This window comes from Nipponia nippon, unplaced genomic scaffold, assembly GCF_047370975.1.
Source record: "Nipponia nippon isolate SJK-2023a ecotype South Korea unplaced genomic scaffold, ASM4737097v1 scaffold_10, whole genome shotgun sequence".
Taxonomy (NCBI): Eukaryota; Metazoa; Chordata; class Aves; order Pelecaniformes; family Threskiornithidae; genus Nipponia; species Nipponia nippon.
Window position 1 is genome coordinate 4,856,592 of NW_028262291.1, and position 18,203 is coordinate 4,874,794.

General features: G+C 40.9%; 1 protein-coding gene across 3 annotated transcripts in view; it reads left to right on the top strand.

Moving 5' to 3' along the window:
- LOC104009496 (neuron navigator 2) overlaps positions 1–18,203 on the top strand; it is a 233,440-nt gene that overhangs the window by 168,012 nt on the left and 47,225 nt on the right. For all 3 annotated transcript variants that reach the window (XM_087742978.1, XM_087742988.1, XM_087742993.1), the window contains 3 exons: positions 10,319–10,457; positions 15,624–15,915; positions 16,834–17,536. In XM_087742978.1, coding sequence (XP_087599104.1) covers positions 10,319–10,457; positions 15,624–15,915; positions 16,834–17,536 — 1,134 coding nt within the window. The remainder of the gene's footprint in view (positions 1–10,318; positions 10,458–15,623; positions 15,916–16,833; positions 17,537–18,203) is intronic.

Below are 18,203 nucleotides of genomic sequence, written 5' to 3' on the forward strand. Positions count from 1 at the left end.
CCTTCCATGCCCAACTAGTCACAGCTATCCAACATCACTATGTTTTAGAATCATAGAGTGGTTTGGGTTGAAAGGGACCTTTAGAGGTCATCTAGTCCAACCCCCTTGCAGTGAGCAGGGACATCTTCAACTAGATCAAGTTGCTCAGAGCCTTGTCCAACCTGACCTTGAATGTTTCCAGGGACGGGGCATCTGCCACCTCTCTGGGCAACCTGTGCCAGTGTTTCACCACCCTCATCGTAAGAAAATTTCTTTTGCATCATCCATGTTCCTCTTGTATTTCTACTGTTTCTCTTTTTTTGAGGGTCCGTGTATCATTTCCTGCTCTGTGCCTGAAGATGCTCCCCCCTGCGCTGAGCCCGTTAGCACACAGGAGACGCCATGAGCGAGGAGTCTACACGTGCTATAAGTGACCAGCTTTCCAGTTCTCACTGTCTTACAGGTTTTCTAACGTTTACAGGTTATGTTCGTACAGCATCTAGCGTAAGGGTGGTTAGTGCCTCTGAGCGCTACTACCCACAGTAAATAGAGCTGGTGTAATTTCCTATATTGGAATAAAAAAGTCCCATGCGTATGGCAGAATGCAGAGATCTGGGAAGAATCCTGTCAGAAAGTACTTATATTAGGCTAAAATAAGAGTTTTGAATGTTAACAAGCAGAAATACTTACCAGCCAAATATGTATAAATACCCATCTCTATTCTACTTGAAGTAAAGGGAAGTAACAAGCCCCTTTCTTTACAACTGCAAATAAGGATGAGTGTGTTTAATTCCTGCTCAGAGAAATCTTGCATATCTTGTCCCAGTTTCATAAGGTCTTTATCGGGGATACCAGTGGATAAATTGGTATTTTCAGTACCGTTTGTATTGAAAATGTTTTTCTACCCCCCAAAAAAAAGAATTTTGCACTTTACCAGTGTTCCAAATATTTTATGTTAAAACATTTGGGGTATGTCTCCTGCTACATTCTCATAAAACTACAGTTGTTCAGCAGTCACGTTGTTGAATCCCTCCATAAAAGCAGAGTAGGAAAGACGCTTTCAGAGATTGTAGTCTTTTAGCCGAGATCAAATACTGTCATTTAGTACCTTCAAGTGCAGGGCTGCTGACACGAGCTTTTACTTCATACGATACGGTATGTGATCTGGAGGCACCCAGGCTGCCTGCTTTGCTGCCATCAGGTTACAGCTTTTCACAGATGACCTAGTCCCAGCAGAAAGTCTTGACCTCTCACTTCTTCAGCACTTCAGAGGTTAATTTTGTTGAGGGATCAGATTTCTTTCTAGGGGAAGTTTCTGATGATCACCTTCCAGCTAGGCTTTTACTTTCCAGTGTCTTTCAGAGCTGCTGAATGGTGAGGGCTCTGTGGGAAAACAACCTTGCTCCAACTTTTTTTCAAGTCTCTTCCTAGACAGTCAAGTTGCGAGCTGTTTTATTTAGGGGGTGTTGGATGGTAGCCTAATGAAGGTGTCAACCTGCAAAATAAATCTAAGCCCCTTTTCTGGAATTCTTCATGGGCAACAAGGTGCAGAAGTGCATTGGCCTGGGAATATTGCAAGGTAAGAGATTTTCTGCGCTTTTGAAAGCATGGAAGTGTGTTACGTTACACCTTTGTGTAAGGAGGTTTAGCTTTGTAAATGCTGGCAGCAATGGAAACACATTAAGCGATGGAGTAAATCTGAGCAGTTTTCTCCCTGCACTATCAATTTCATTTGAATCGCTGTATGCTACCTGAAACGAATGTATTTTTAGTAGATTACAAATACTTGAATATCATCATTGGAAATTCCCCGTGTGAGAACTGACAGCTATTACTGTATTTGATGTTTTTTTTTTTTTTCTGGCTTTACTTCAGGATTCTGTGAGATTTATCGATAATTATCAGCGTCTCATAGGTTGCAATCTAACCGGCTATCTTTCCACTAGCGTTACAGGCTTTTAGCCTTGGAAAACTATGGGGCTTTGTTATATTTTAGGACTGTAAGTTTGCTTTCTGTGCAAAGAAGGAACCTCTATGGGAATGAGCTCACTGAGGGGAAACAAAGGCGTGTGTGAGGCTCTGTCAGGCCAGCTCACAGCCCAGGCTGCACTTGCTTTTTAGCACATAATACGCAGCTCTTATTCTCACTCCTGTGCAAATTTCCGTCGGCTTCCTGATTTGTCCGAGTAAGGTTAGAAGATCTTTTTCCTTTTTACAGTTTATTTCAAATAAACCTAATTTTAAAGGCTGGCATAAACCAGGATTTATTGGTACTACTTAAGATGTTGCAATTCTGCTAGGAAAAACCTGCTTTCAGTATTGATAGTAGCTGACATCTTCCACCTATCTCCATATTACAAAGAATAAAATATTTAAGTTGATGATGTGCCTGTGCTGTAAATCACTGGTGTGCTAATGACGGTTGTTTTTCAGTGGTTTAGCTTCCTGAGGGACAGCGCTGTGCCTTGTGATCAAATTAACACCTTTTATTGCCAAGTTCAGCTTTATTTTAAGAGATATGTCAGCAGGCTGTAACGCGTTCAGAAAGAAAATTTTGTGGTTTTCTTCTTTTTTTCTGATGGGGGAAAAGTGTGCAAGCATCTGCATTATCGTTGTCTCCATGTGCTTAGCTGCAGCTGATACTGCTGCGGGAGAGGGGAGCAGTTCTCATGGGTGAAATCTGTGTTTTGCTCTGCACAGGTTTTTGCCTTGATCAATTTATGCAGGAGCTTCACAGTGTATTCTGAATAACGAAGAACTTCAACAGCGACTGTGAATTGCTTCAAGTCTTCCTGCATATATATCACTTCTTCATTTTGTGCCTGCATGTTCCTTGCTTGGGATTACAGCCTGCAGACCCTAACAGATTTGCGTTGGTGTCACTAGTGGAGTTACAGCACCGGGGGGGGGGGCGGTACTAAAACCAGACTGGGAAGCGAAGGAGCCATATTCTACCTGCCAGCTGCCGGAGGTGTTGGCTCTGTGGGTGTGTTCAGTAGCCGCCTTTCCCTGGTTGAGGCTGCCCAGTGGTCCCAGTTGGCCATTTGTGCTGGGAGAGCGGGTGGGCAAGTGACCCTGGGTGGGGGGCAAGTGGCCGCAGGGGCAGGTGGGTCCAGCCCCACGAGTCTTTTGAAAGCCCACTCAGCAGCAGGGAATAAAAATGCCTCCTGCATAGTTTTGTTTCCATACTACCCTTCATTCCTTTCCTTCCACGTTTTAGTTACGTCAGTCCTGTAAGAATTTAGCTAATCTATTCTTTTTGTTCTTGGTGTTCAAGGCCGTTTTTATTGTGTTTTGGAGCCTTTGGCGAAGCAGGCTGCCGGGCACCAGTAGCTGCTGGTGAGCTGCTGAGCTCTCACCAGCTCAGCCCAGTGCTGGGGGAGCGTGCAGGTGGGCGATGGGTGTCAGAAACCACGTCAGTGTTTTCAGTAAGTGCCGCCCCTTCTTTAGGTCGTAACTTAAATAGTGCCTTTGTATGAGGTGATGCAATTTCGAAGGTATCTGCTTTTGGGGAGAAGAAAGTATAAACTGTTGAGCAAGGCAGGGGAAGGAAACAGGCACAACCTGGGGTTTGGTTATCATAACCTGGGCAGGGCACCTTCTCCGCCTGCCTGGAGGAGGGAGGTGTTTGGGCTAGGGCCTGGCGGAGAGGGAGGAGAAGGCATGTTGCAGTGGTGATCCACAGCGAGATCTTTGCCAGGGAACTCCTCCTCACTCCAGGGGGAGAGCAGGGAGCTGGGGCTGTCCATGGCAGCATCCCCAGCGGCTTTGGCTTGACCTCTGCGGATTTGTTCAGTCCGTCGCTATTGCATGCAGGCTGTACACTTCACAGGGATTTCTTTTCTTGGAGAGCACCAGAGGCTTTATACATAAACAAGGATTTCTGACTTTGATTAGCAGACTTTTCTTAGCACTTCTTACTGTCTTGGAAACAAAGACATAACAAACAAAGCATGCTTTTTTACGTAATAAGAGCTAAAATTTAGCACTGGTCTTAGTGTGATATGAAGACACTGGTTTTTCTTTCCAGCTTTCACTGGTGCAAATCAGTTGGAGTGACGGGAGTGGCACAGAAATTACCAGGGATGAGTATCAATCCCATGGCCTTCAAAGCAGGGAGGTGAGGGTGCCACTGGCCCCAGGGGTGCTCTGTGCACCCAGTGGAGGGCTGGACTATAAACTGGTTTATAAACACAGTAAATCCTCAGACAGAGCAGTTAATGGGGAACACCAAAAATATGGTTTATAGGTTGTGAGTCCAGGAAAAAGGGGTTGGGTGGAGCGTTTTACGCTAAATTTTTCAGCCCTAGCTGGGAGTTTGTGTTCCTCCGGCAGTTGGGTCAAAGGCAGTGCCTTGCCCGGCTTTCTCACCTTCCCCCAGGCTGTGCAATCCCAGAGGAACCATTGTCGTGAACAATGGCCAAAAAAACAAGTTCCACCAGTCAAGCATTGTGCGGCTGAGTACAGTTGTGCTGGCTGCTGGATTTAGTGAGTCTCGACAGTGAACTGAAGGGTTTCTGAGCAAAATGTGTGCAGATGAAGAAGGTGCCATTGGAATTTCTGCTTTAGAGCAGGAGATGATGACTTTCGGTAGAAAGTCGGATTGCTTTCATGAAGCTTTGGGGTGTTTGAAATGGTAAACTCCGCGAGATTAGCTGGGTTTAGCAGCTCCTATGTGTGCGCGCTCAGCTGTGTTCACTTCAAATTTGACAATGGCTTGGTCAAATTCCTGGTCAGATTTTAAGGGACAAAATAAAATCCAGTGTTATTTTTATAAGGTTATTAGCACTGATATAAAAAGATTAAATGAAAAGAGCATGTGCAGTTTTCTAGTTTCTATAAATCTTTTCTTACCTAACCTTTTTCGACACTAATTGATACTTTTCTTCTGTGAGATATTCTCTTTTACAAATAGGTATTTTAAATGTAAATCCTGAAACGTTATCTTGGGTGAATTCTAAACAGAGCTTGACAGAGAGCTGCATTTCAGCTTGTTGGCGGTAAACCGAATAGTCCCTAAACATGAAAACGGTCTGAATAGCTCACAGCACACTTAGAGCAGTTTAACTCTGCACCAAAAAATGTCATTAAAAGGATTAGATTCTGCTGCAGAAAGAACAGCTGGAAATGGTCTCTCTCCATTTTGCCTGGTTTGCTTTTCACTTTTCATGGTCTGGCTTTACAAAGTGTTTCAAGGTAACAGTGCTGTCCCTGGGCTCCACCTTGGTGAGAAACAAGTGGTTTGTTTTAAAATACCTATAATGAGATGTAATAAGAAGAGAGTAACTGAAGGCATGGAAAAGGTAGGTGATTAATAACCATATAAAATACGTTAATTAAATTCACTTCTCTTGAAGTAGATTTCCACCCATTCTTTTGCAAACAGTTATTTGTCACCTTTCATAACAGTTTGAAAGGAAAATCATGTGAGGGTCTGAATATGGTTTTTGGATTTCTGACACAGTGATGTCAGTATTGTAGGAAATCCCAGAAGAAAAGAGTGGAAACTGCAGTATTTAGTATCTCGTGTTATAGCACATTTACGTTTATCTGGCTTTTTTATTTTTCCTTTTAATTCTTTGAAGATGCTGTGAAGTTTCAATCATTTTGCACCTTGGCCTCTTTTTTTTTTTTTTTTTTGTTCTCCTATCAACTCATAAATAGTTAAAGTTTTAGGTAGAAGAGGATAATTACCATGTTTCCACTTGAAATATTGTAAAGCCCCAAGGCCCTGTCTTGGACAAATGTATTTTTCAGCAGCTCATTGTAATTTTGGTTTTGACTGAAGATCCAGCGAAGTTTAGATCCACACCCAGCCGCGGAGAAGGGTGCATTTTCAGCCTTTAACAATAGCTTTATTTAGTAGGATTTTAATGACTCCTTTGCTTTGGACTTGCAAAGGGGGAAAGATTTCTGCAGTGGGGGGGGACTGTCCTGAGGATTGCGGGATGGTTTCGTGTGCCGTGCCGTCCAAGTTGACAAAGAAGAGCCAAATCTGTGGATGATGATTATGCAAGATGGAAAAGTGCTGATAGACTGTGGAAAAATACAAGTCTGAGCCTAACCGCTTCGCAGACCTGTTTCAAAAAGCAGCTTTGAGTAGCTGACCTGGTGCTGTATGTGGGCGATCTATAGTAGCAGCGTTGTTAGTCATATTAGGGTGAGCAGGCTGAGGTGGGGAGGGAGAGGAGGGTGCTGAGGGTGCTTAGGGTGCTTGGTTTCATAGAGAGCAGGAGGCAGCTTTGTGGGAGTTTTTAAGTGACGGCAGTGATGGTTTTTAAGTGGATGGTTGTATAATTTCCATATGTAATACACTTTTAAGATTTTTTTTGTAATTTTTAGTAATCAAAGTAAAGTTTCAGATGATTGATCAAATAGAGAAAGGAAAGCCCAGACATTTGAGCTTCAGGTTATGGTTGAGTAGACTTTTGCTGACATCAGAAATTATTAATTGCACCACCTAAATTACAAAGATGTTATCTTGGCTCTGGGAGCCAAGAACACCGTAATTAGGGCTGTTAGATGCCCCATTCTGCTTCCTTGCTTTTGACTTTAACCATCAAGGCACTGGATCAAGGTAAAAGTGAACTAATTTATGTGGAGGGCTTGGGGTTGTTTTAAGAACAGCGTGAAATAGAGATACCTCAATTTGTTAAGATGCTGTCCTCTGGAGAAGCCACAGTCTTCACCCACGTGCAGATAGAGCCATGGAGCGGCGTGTCCTATGCTGTTGTACATTACACCAAATACGGTGTGATGGGCTTCCTGGGGGGGAAGAGCTTTTAGTGTAATGGATCATTGACAGCAGGTTAAACAGTGTATGTGCTTTAATTGCATGACTTTTTAGCAATATATGTTGTATGCCCATAAAGTTGCTTGCATTGGCATCTAATTTACAGAGGTCAGTGAATTCTACACGCGTCTCACTGACATTAAAACCGTGTCTAGCGTTACTCCAAAGGAAAGCATCAATAATTGTTTATGTAGGTTTTCAAAATTATTTTAAATTTCTTAAAGATGTTGTTTTCTTGTTCTCTTACGTCCTATTGTTCTTCTAGCTAGAGGCTGACCCCTCCCACCCCCCTACTGAAGTGATTTTTTTTAAATAAAGCTGAACCTGAGATGTCTGCTTTTAGCTGACATAGCATCTTACCTTGTCACAACAGCAGTGTGCATCAGTATCATCGCTTGGTGTCATCAGCATGCCTTCAAGAGCTGTGTTGCTTAGCTTCTGGCAGCCAAAATGCTAGACATCCATCCTTGGACCTCAGAATAGCTAATCTATTTTAATTGAGTAACAGATTAGTAAAATGAGCTGTTCAAAGTTTCCATCAGAACATAAAAGACTTAAAGCCCAGGATATACTTAAGGGGAAGCCACAACCATCAATGTATTCAGGTGCATGTTTCTACCTTTGTCCTCAGGCACATGTCCCAGTTCAGAAGGGCACTCAAATATTTCTGTAGTGCCTTAGATTGCCCAACTGAAGTCAACAGGGCTGGTTGATGCCAGTAAAACCACTTATGATTAACATTAGACGCATTCTTTAGATGCTGATGAACTGGGGCCAGTGATAGTTTAAGAATGGTGAATGATTGGAAATGTAATGTTTCTGTACATTCAAGATGGAACTGTGAGTCCCACAGAAGTACATTATTGTTTGTTTTTTGTTTGTTTGTTTGTTTGTTTTTATTTGGGTCATTGCCATATGTCCATAAGAAGGAAATTAAACTCTTAAACATGGAAAACACTGGCATTGATGATATTATTATTATAGGATTTTATTATAGGTTCAGGAATAGAAAAGATTATGTTAGTTGCTACACAAAACTTTGGAAAATGAGGAGCATATTCTTTTATGCAGTTATTTTAATAACTGTTTTGTAACCTTATTTATAGACTTATAAAATCTAGGAATTGTAACTGCTTTATGTTACAGGTTTTGGAATAGAAGTAAATATCAGTTATAGGGCCTGTTTTAAAAAACTGGAATTTAGAAGTAATATTAATTTTTCAATATTTTGCATTATAGTATTTAATTGCCTACTCTAAAAAAAAAAAAAAAAAGTGCTTCAAAGTCGTCTTTCAATTCTTTTCCAAGTTTTCAGTTTTTCCATACTAGGCACTGGGAGGAAAAGACTTCCCCCCCTCCCCCCCCCGCCCCTTTTACATTCCATGGATTTCTTTGTATGGTTAGCACATCTTTCATTCAGTTATGCTGAGGAAGATTTTGGAAAATAGCAAATAAAACTGTTATGTTGAATCTAGCTGGCTGGCTTTCTCAGACTCAACAGGTCTCACATTGTGTATGGAGTTTTATTTTAACATGTACTTCTATTGTGTATCACAGCACATTCCTCTTTAAAAATATCCAGGTGAAGGCAAATCTAGAAAAAAATTATATCTTTCCTTTAAATTGTAGCATCACCAGCACTGTAGACTACAGTGTTTCTTTCCAATCAGGAGAGCTGGAGTGTCTGTGGATTTACCAAATAGTGGAAGTCAATCAGAACTGGCAGGAGTGTGTTTTTGTAAGCTGGAGGACACCAGATGAAGGGCCACCTCAAGGCTCCATGAAACAGAGCCTGCAGCAGGGGTCAGCGGTTGGTCCCGGTGTCTGTCCCTGTCCATCCCTGTCCCTCCCCAGCCCTGGCTTGCTGAAACTGTTGGTCTGAGCTTCCCAGCTGGCGTTGTCTGCAGTGATACAGGGAAAACTGGCACAAATGACTGTGTTGGCAGGTTGATGAGGACTGTAACTGGGACCAAAGCAGCAGCAAAGAGCAGCTGCGAGCAGTAACCCCTTCTGCAGGCCCACAGAGGAGCGCGTCCCCGTGGCCACTGCTGCTCGTGTGGTTCAGCAAATTGTGCTGCTGGTTAAGCTGTCCTCAATTCCCTGAAAGGCCTTGCTAGATATGGGTGAACAAAATATTCCTAAGTAAGCAAAAAACAATTTAAAATTATTAAAGCGTCGTTAAAACCCATACGGATAGCTGTTTTGTAAAGCTAAGTGAGAAAAATGAAATGCTTTTCATTTCAAAGTTGCTAAAGGTTATCTAGTAAGGCTATATACTAAGTCAGTGGTGAAGCTATGAATAAAATTCAAGAAAGCAGACATAGATTGCCTTTGTTTACATGATTCAATGACATAACACGCAATTCAATTTTAAATGCATATATTAAATATCCAGTATATCAGTTTGTGAATGGCTTCCACTCTATGGTCAAAAAACTCAATGCAGTCTCTTTGTTACAAGTTTGTAAAGCAAACAGAAATGCAATAGGGAGGAGAGTCTGGAGCTCCCAAAATCCAAGGCTGTGGTGATAAATAGCTAGAGAACTGCCAGGAGATGAGCTCTTACCACTAGATTTCACAAATGATCTATGAAATACATATTTATGCATTTCCAGCAGTAGTTATCCATCGGTGGACTGAAAGGTCTTCGCAGAGCTACTTACAGGACAGTGCTTCAATCCCAGCTTTATTGTTCTTGGAGACGGAGCACTTGTAAGCCAGTTTATAAATCTCTTCCTTAAGCAGCTTATTTTTAAGGGCATTTTAGGAGTGGAGCATCGGGCTTGACTTTTAGATCATTTGGATTCTGTCTGTTCTAACACTCAAATCGCTTCAGGCTTGGACTTTTTTTTTTGGTACTTTCTGTGTCCTAAACTTCCAGTTATGCGTTTCCCATTTACTAGAAAATGTTGAAGCTATCACACGCTGGAAGAAGGTAGTCCTGAATAGTAAGCTGTTAATATGTCTCCTTGAAAAGGATGTGTTGTGTGGCTCGGGAGGGTTATGTGCCATCTGAACAACTAGACTTTCAATTACTAAAATTTTCTGAGCCTGGTGATGCTGTTGAGGGTAGAGGTTGTTGCCCTGGTCTATGTAACAACTAGGTACAAAAGATCGCTTCAGGATGAATTTTTTCCTTGCATTTAAGTTCCATCTCTATGTTAGGGGTTAGCAAGTCAGTGCTGTGCCTACCTGGAGGTGCCTCCTTACCACCACCTTCCCCTGCTCTGGGACTGCAGGCATAAATTTTGAGGGTCACTGTAAAGTTTGTTTACTCATACAAACTTCCAGTTGAGTCAGTAAGAGTTGCATCATTGGTGCTACCGGCTTAATGATGGTATGCATTAGGTTTTGTGGCAACCATATAGTCAAGAGCTGTATGAATTTAGACTTGAAGTGCAATGAAGGTAAGTTAGGGAAATGAGCATACCGTTTTCATTTGGCAGCCACAAGTTGGATAAGGCTTATAGAAGTAATACGTTTCCTTTTGAATGATGTTTTGTCTTTTGACCCTTGTTTTCTGCCTTTGTTGTGTTTTTTCTCCAGCTGGGATGACAGCAGCTCTGTCAGCAGTGGGATCAGTGACACCATAGATAATCTCAGTACTGATGACATTAACACTAGCTCCTCTATCAGCTCCTATGCCAACACACCTGCCTCCTCCCGTAAAAACTTAGATGCACAGGTAAGATTTCAGGTTTGGACAAGTAACATTGGTATTTGTTATTTTCTCTCTGCAGTAAATATAATTCTTTTAAGTTGGATGAGCTTGAACACACAGACAGCCTTCAGTACGGCCTGTATCACTGAAAAGGCAATGTCAAGTAATAGTAACCGCCTTATCATACATGACATTTATGAATATTTCCTTTATGCGTGGAATCCCTGGCATCTCTGCTGCGGTGGTGTGGCAACAGATGGGTTTTGCCTTCCTAGCGGCACTGCTGTACAGAAAACATGCATCAGTAGATGGGATTTTTTTCTTAGCTCTAGAAAAGGTACTGTGTTTTTTCTTAAAGAATAGAATTTAATTAAGTCAACATGAAAGTTTAAATATTATTTATACTTCCATCGGAAATGTAAGCATACTAGGTAAATGAAATAGATTATTTTAAACTTCCAGGGCTGCGTGTTACTGCAGGCTTTGTATTTTTGGCAGCATTTCATAGGAAGATAAATTTTACATCCATCAGCAGCATATGTGTACATTTTGTGCTCAGACACCACACATCCAAAGAGGGTAAAACAATTGAAGGTATCCAACAGTTTTTCATTCATCAATTAGACTGCGTAGTACAGAGATTTGCAGTAATATAAGCTGTTTTTTTCCCCAGTTGTATGGAATTTTGTTTGGAAAAGTGCAGGACTAAGAAGTTCAACTTTGGTCTTTGTACACCCACCTGCCCTAGGGTCTCGGGTGTTGTGTGTCAAAGCAACCGGGATGCAGTGACTTGGCATTGCAGCGGGTAGAGGAGAGGGATGTAGGTATGACCTTCTCCTCTGTTTTTTTCCTTTTTTATTCTTCTCCAGTCCTTTTCATGACTGGACCCTAAATCTGGTTTTAATATCGGTTTTAATGTAGACGTGTGGTTGCTGTGAAGTGTTACTCTGCCTAGAGGACTGTGGTGCAAGCGTGTATTACTCTTTGTTCCCTTGCCACGAAGTGCATATTTGAGCCTACATTAAAGATTTCCAGTTAGCCTTTGGTTGTGTATCAGCAATTGCATGTGTGCTCAAAACTGCTAATACAAGTCCCATACAAGTTGAGAGGAGTTAAGATCTATGAAGTGTGTTTTTCAGTACGTAACAGAATAACATAGAAAACTAGAAATTGTTGACAATTGTTACTGTCTTAACATTGTAATATTGTTGGGAAAAAAAGGAAAAAAAGGGAGACATGACTAAACATTAACCTAAGGGAAAAAAAATAGAAACTCATTTGACTTCTATCTTCCGATGGATCAGATTCTTGGAAACACCTCTGAGAGATCAAAATCTTTGTTGACGAACTCCTCTTCCTCCTCCACAACTCTTACAGCATCTGCTGCAGACATACACCAGGAGAAAAGCAGCTGAAGCTTGTACAGACAGTAGAGCATAGGCATTAGAAGACGAAGCTGGGAGCTAAGACATACAAGTTGTGTTTCCAGTTTTTTGATGTGTGTCTGTGTTCTCTCCTAAGTTTTCATGGATGACAATATTTATTCTAGGTATTAGTGTTATCTGCAAATTATTATCCATAAAATACTTTGTTTTCATTTGAACAGAATACCCTAATCTTGTCAACCCAAGGGAATGAAAATAGCTTGGAGTGAAGGAACCATGCATAGCTTGCAGGGTTGATTTTTTTGCTGCCCGAAGTAGTTCTCACAGCTCATGTAACAGCGAATGCTACATATATGCCTTTTCTGTCTTACCTGGAGTACCGTGGGATGGTCTGTGCCCAGGTTTGCATCCCCCTTTGGGGTCAGCCACAAAGGACCAGCAGACATCTGCACAGGGATGTGGACTTTTCTTCTCAGGGTATCCACTGCTTTGGTTCTCCTAAATACAAGGCACTTAACTTTTAAGCTGCTGTGATTCTGCCACATCTTTTTGAGATGGTACAGTAGTTGGAATGCAGATAATTAAAGAGGAAGCTAATACATGTGCAACTGGGAGTCCAGACAAATAATACAGCAACATCAAAGGGAGAGGGCCCTAACAAGTCAGTGTCTGCTGACAGAATCAGTAACTTATGCAGAATCATTTCTGCAAAGGAAGAAGCCATGCTTGCAGTAGGAAAAAGGTCTCTGCTAGGAAACTGATTTTTAGAGCTCTGTTGAGTGCCCCATACTCCAGAAGCTGTAGCTTCTCTGTCTTTGAGAAGCAGGACTTAAATGTGATATTAACTCCACCTTGATAGACATCATAGTTGTAGCCCCTTTTTGTGACAGTGCTATGAAGATGTTTGCAAGTTGGTTCCTAACAGGCTAGTGATTGGAACTAGAATTTGCCTTACCATGTCCCCGTGTCTTGCTCTGATTATGCCAAGTACCAAACCACTTAATGTAGTTATATGACTTTGGGGGCCCTAATATTTTTCCCTTATATTGCACAGACTTAGATAAGTTACCTTTTAACACAGCGTTGCATGTAATATGCCTTTAAAGTCATATCATACGCGTGTTTTAAGGAGAAATTAAGACGTGGTGGGCATTTGAAAATAACTTATTTAACTGAAATAGGATGGAAGAGAGGAAGAGATTGAGTAATAAACTTGCTCATGTAATGCTAAAAAGATCAAAAGTTGGAAAGGAAACAATTCCTTTATACAGAAAACAGCAGTATCTTTAAGACAACCTCTCAGTTTCATTGGCGCAAAGATGGGTTTGGTCTGTTCACAGCTTCAAGAATAGATTTACAAAACTGTAGGAATAAGTTGAGAAATCCTGGTGGTTACCACTGCTCCCAGCTTATGCTCGCTATGTCTTGCCCTGACCTCCAGCAAACAATATTTCCACTTTCACCCACTCCAGGCCTTTCAGGCGGGTGGAGTTTCAGCTGCAGTCCCAAAGCCAGGTTTCACCATGTTTTGGTTTTGATTCCTTCGTCATGTTTCTGTGCTGTTCTCAGTGCTTACCATTAAACAGAAACATCTCTGGCCAGAGGGCTTCAAGGGTAGATGTGCAGCATTTCAAAGGCTACGGAAAAACTTTGGCCGTGGGTGTAGTAGTGGAATGAAATAGAAGAGAACTAAGATAGAGGACTTCTTGTAATGCTGTTCTCTCTGTTGAGGCTGTACTATTCTTACAGATGTAAAGGGGGGAAATATAGGAATATTTCATAGTAAACCAAAACTAGAATAAGCCCTTTACCAGCAAGTAGATATATTTCGTGCTCTTGAATGCTAACAGTGTAAATAAGCAATTCCAGACAAGGTACTTGAAGCAAGATACTAGTGAGAACAGATAAGGGATGATGTTGAGGTGGTTTTGTTGGTCGATTATTTGTTACTTCGTGCCTCAGCTCTCTTCCAAGATATGTAAACTTAGGAGATGTTTGCATGAAATGATGATTTTAGAGAAACACAGGACATAGAAACAGTCACACTGTGAATTTATTGCACAGCTACCAATGGTCGTAAATACAAGGGTAAGCATCCCCAAACCTTGCAGCCGTACAAAAGGAAGAAGTTAGACAGCAGTGTTCCATTCAAGCCTATGCTGAGTTGCTCTCTTTGAATGGAGAGGCAAGGAAATGACATTTGCATAGCATGAAGAAAACACAACAAGAAAATAATAACTAAATCCATAATTCAGCAAATGCTTTTTAGTCTAATGGCTCAATATACAGACAAATAACCCAGGCTCTAACTATTTCACGTGACTGAAGAAAGACCATTATGATGTGTGGTGTCAGCTTTCACATACTGATTGCTTAGACTAGTTTTGCAGGCTTTTAAGAAAAAAGTAATTACAGTAAAAAGCAGAGGAAATTAAACCACAACCCCCCTAGATTCTTTACTATTAATGGTGTGATCTGGTAAGAAAAGTCATAAACTTGAAACATACTTTAGGAACTTAAAAATAAAATATAGCATTTTGCTGAAAGCATAGTAAATGATCATGCATCCTTTCCTGTGCGGTACTCTTCTGATTATCCAAAGGGAGTGAAAGGTTGTGGGCTTTGTAATGCTTTGGGGTATTATTTAAAATAATTTTCTTTTAAGTGATATTACCATTCGACTGCTGCACAGTGCTGAGCACATTCATCTTCTGCTGAGGCTGCAGGGAAGAGATGGCACTCAACATCTTACCAAAATTTGCCAACTCTTACTTGGGAGCTTCGCGATCAAGTGTTGAATTGGCAGAATCTTTCACGTTACTGTGATGGCTGGAGAACACTTCAACTATGAATTTTTATCTGGATCAGGGTCAAATGTGGACATTTGTCATTTGTGCCTGATCACAAAATAGTGGGTTGTGGTGTTAGAAAATTTGCCTAAATTAATCAGCAGCATTTGACAGGAGAAGTAGAATTCTGCAAGAGTAATCATTAGCAGTAGAAAATGCTCATGTATGGGGAATATATTACATATGTAGGGTAATAGATTTAATGTAAGCATTTCTGAGAATTTGGCAAAGGCTTGCCAATAAGAAAATTCTATATTTGACGTTCATCTTGGCAAAATTCTCCATAAATGACTGGCATCACAATCAGTCTGTGCAAAAAATAAGGAAAAACAATTTGTAAGAGTTGAATATAAATTAAAAACTGATCTAATTTGTATATTTAAGTCAGACTTGAGTATTGTTAGAAAGTTGTTGGGGATTCGTTTTTCTTCAGTTCTTGGGTGTCCTTCTAATACGTTAGATGAGAGTGAACAGCATTCCACATCTTCAAATCTGTTCAAAAAGCTGCCTCCTCATGCTCTGGAGATCAGATTGCCAGACAAGAGATAGGAAAGCAGCAGGAACAAAGGAGAGCTGGCTGCGCAGGTTTGAAATGGTTTTTTGGCATTGCAGTAAAAGAAATTCGAGATGGAGGATTATAAATGCCATAAAGCTGAATATGTCCTGTATAAATCGAGTGCTTTTTTTCCATTTTTCTGGGTTTTTTTATTTTTTCTTCATTCTAAGGGGCATGACTGTTATGTTTTTGTATTTGTTTCCCTAGCATATTAAAAAAATTTGTCATTGCTGAGGTTCATTTCTTGCTGTGACATTTCTTTATCAAAGGCATGTTATGTTTGTTGGTACTTAGAGATGACTGTTGAGTTTATTAATCAGTTTGACGGTTCTCGTTTATGAAGCGTCTTAAAAGAAAGGCTTGCTCTGAAGGTTGTATTACAATTCCTTATCTGTCCTAGACCGATGCAGAAAAGCATTCCCAGGTTGAGCGGAATTCCTTATGGTCTGGTGATGAAGTCAAGAAATCAGACGGAGGATCTGATAGCGGCATAAAAATGGAGCCAGGATCTAAATGGAGGCGGAATCCCTCTGATGTGTCGGATGAATCTGATAAAAGCACTTCTGGTAGGAAGAACACTGTTATTTCGCAGACGGGCTCCTGGCGACGGGGCATGTCAGCTCAGGTTGGCATTACCACACCAAGGACTAAACCTTCAACCACCTCAGGCACATTAAAGACACCTGGAACAGGTGAGAAAAGGTGTAAGATATAAACAAGCCAAAAAGTGTGTTCGGTATGAAAACAGTTTAAATACTTTCCAGAGGCAGAACCTGAACTTCAGGTAATCCTGTCTTTATTTTTAGGTAGTGTTTTAACCTATGCAGCATCTCATATGTTCACATTTCTATTTCTGTTCATTTGAAAATGCATATTTTGGATTAGTACACAGTGGAAGTTGTTTTCATGACAACTCTAGTCTTAAGCCAAGCTATTTATTGGGCACAGTATTGCCGTATGAAGAATAAATAATATAATTTCAGCTTTTGACGTCACGGTTAACTTTAAGAACATACAGTATATGTGGTTGAGGAGATTTCCCACCCCCCCATACTAAACCAGCATGTTAATTTACACTAAACACTATTTAGTTCTGGATTTTCTTGTAAATGTATTAGTGATTTTAGCACTTGCAGATGTGTGAATGAAAATGGATTGAATTTGCATAATTAAGTAATATAAGTTAATACCTCTCCTCTTGTTTGATTGTGTACACAATTGTACATGAAAAAGTTGAAGTTAGAAGCTTTCTTGAACAATGCCTCTTAGAAAAATTATGCTAATGGCCTAACACTACTTCTCTCTAATGATAAAGAAGGGTCAATCTGTGGTAGCTACAGAGGGAAACATTTTTTTTCTTATCTGTCACTATTACATAAGACTGTTCTGCTTTTCATATTCTCAAGGGCAAACACACCACATACTTTCTCTGGCAAGTCTGCATGTATAACTCACTAGAGTGGCATGTAAGATCAGTGCAGACTAGATCATAATTTTTAACCACACTCTGGTGGCTAACACGCTTTTGCTTTTCATGCTGCTTTGAGTTTCATCATTTGCTTGATGTTTTCAAGTCATTAAATATTAGAATTCTTTTTCTGTTTTTGTAGGGAAAACTGATGACGCCAAGGTATCAGAAAAGGGTAGACTATCTCCTAAAGCTGGACATGTTAAACGTTCCCCATCAGATGCAGGACGCAGCAGTGGTGATGAATCCAAAAAGCTTCCCACAAGTAACTCTAGAACAACTGCTGCTAATGCTAATACATTTGGATTTAAGAAACAGAGCGGGTCAGCCGTAGGCATGACTATAATCACTGCCAGTGGGGCAACTATCACCAGTAGATCGGCTACCCTGGGAAAAATCCCAAAGTCATCTGGACTCATGGGTAGGACCACTGGTCGGAAGACTAGTGTTGATGGCTCACAGAACCAGGATGATGGCTACTTAGCACTTAGTGCCCGAACTAATCTTCAATATCGTAGTTTACCCCGGCCCAGTAAATCCAGTAGCAGAAGTGGAGCTGGGAATAGATCTAGCACGAGTAGCATAGACTCCAACATAAGCAGCAAGTCAGCTGGGTTGCCTGTCCCTAAAATGAGAGAGCCTGCCAAGGTAATCCTTGGAAACTCTCTGCCAGGATTAGTCAATCAGACTGATAAAGAGAAAGGGATTTCGTCTGACAACGAAAGCGTGGCCTCATGTAATTCTGTTAAAGTGAACCCTGCATCACAGACTGCTTCTAGCGGAGCTCAAAGTACTCACCAGCAAGGAGCCAAGTACCCCGATGTGGCCTCTCCCACTTTGCGCAGGTAGGCAACAAATTCGTTGATTGTGCAATGATGTTAGTCGGAGCTGAATGATCAGGACTCTTCGAGCCAGGCCTGGCTGTGTTTTGTGGAGCACTTACTATTTAGTGTCCTACATCAAGGTCTTTGTATTTACGTTTAATTTCACATAAACAGGTTGGCCAGTGTTGTAAATACTCAGTACATCACGTGACAGCAGCAAAAATTTAACATTTGGAAAAAACAACTGTCTGGCAGAAAGTCTGGCAATTCTGATACGAGTCTCTCTGTTACAAAAATCATACCTGAAGGCTTTATCCATGCAGATATTGCAGGAATAAGAGTTTTCTTACCTGAAGGTTACTGAGGATTTCTTGGACCCATGTGTATGTAACAAACCTGGAAATACTCCAATGGTGGATCAAATTATAAATTGACAACAGGAGAGTTATTTCAGATTTTCATTACGACAGATGCATAATTTGACCTGCCATGTGTAGATTCACATCTTTCAGTTGTGTGGATTAGGCCAGTGTGTTGTGAAACTCCTGACAGCAGGTTATTTTGACTGTGTAGAAGAACCCTAAGTAAGGTTACTGAGCTGGGTTGAGTTTTCTTATTTTAATAATATTTTTTTAAACAAAAAACTTATCTGTCTTCTATTTCTCCACCACTGCCCCACACATGCTTT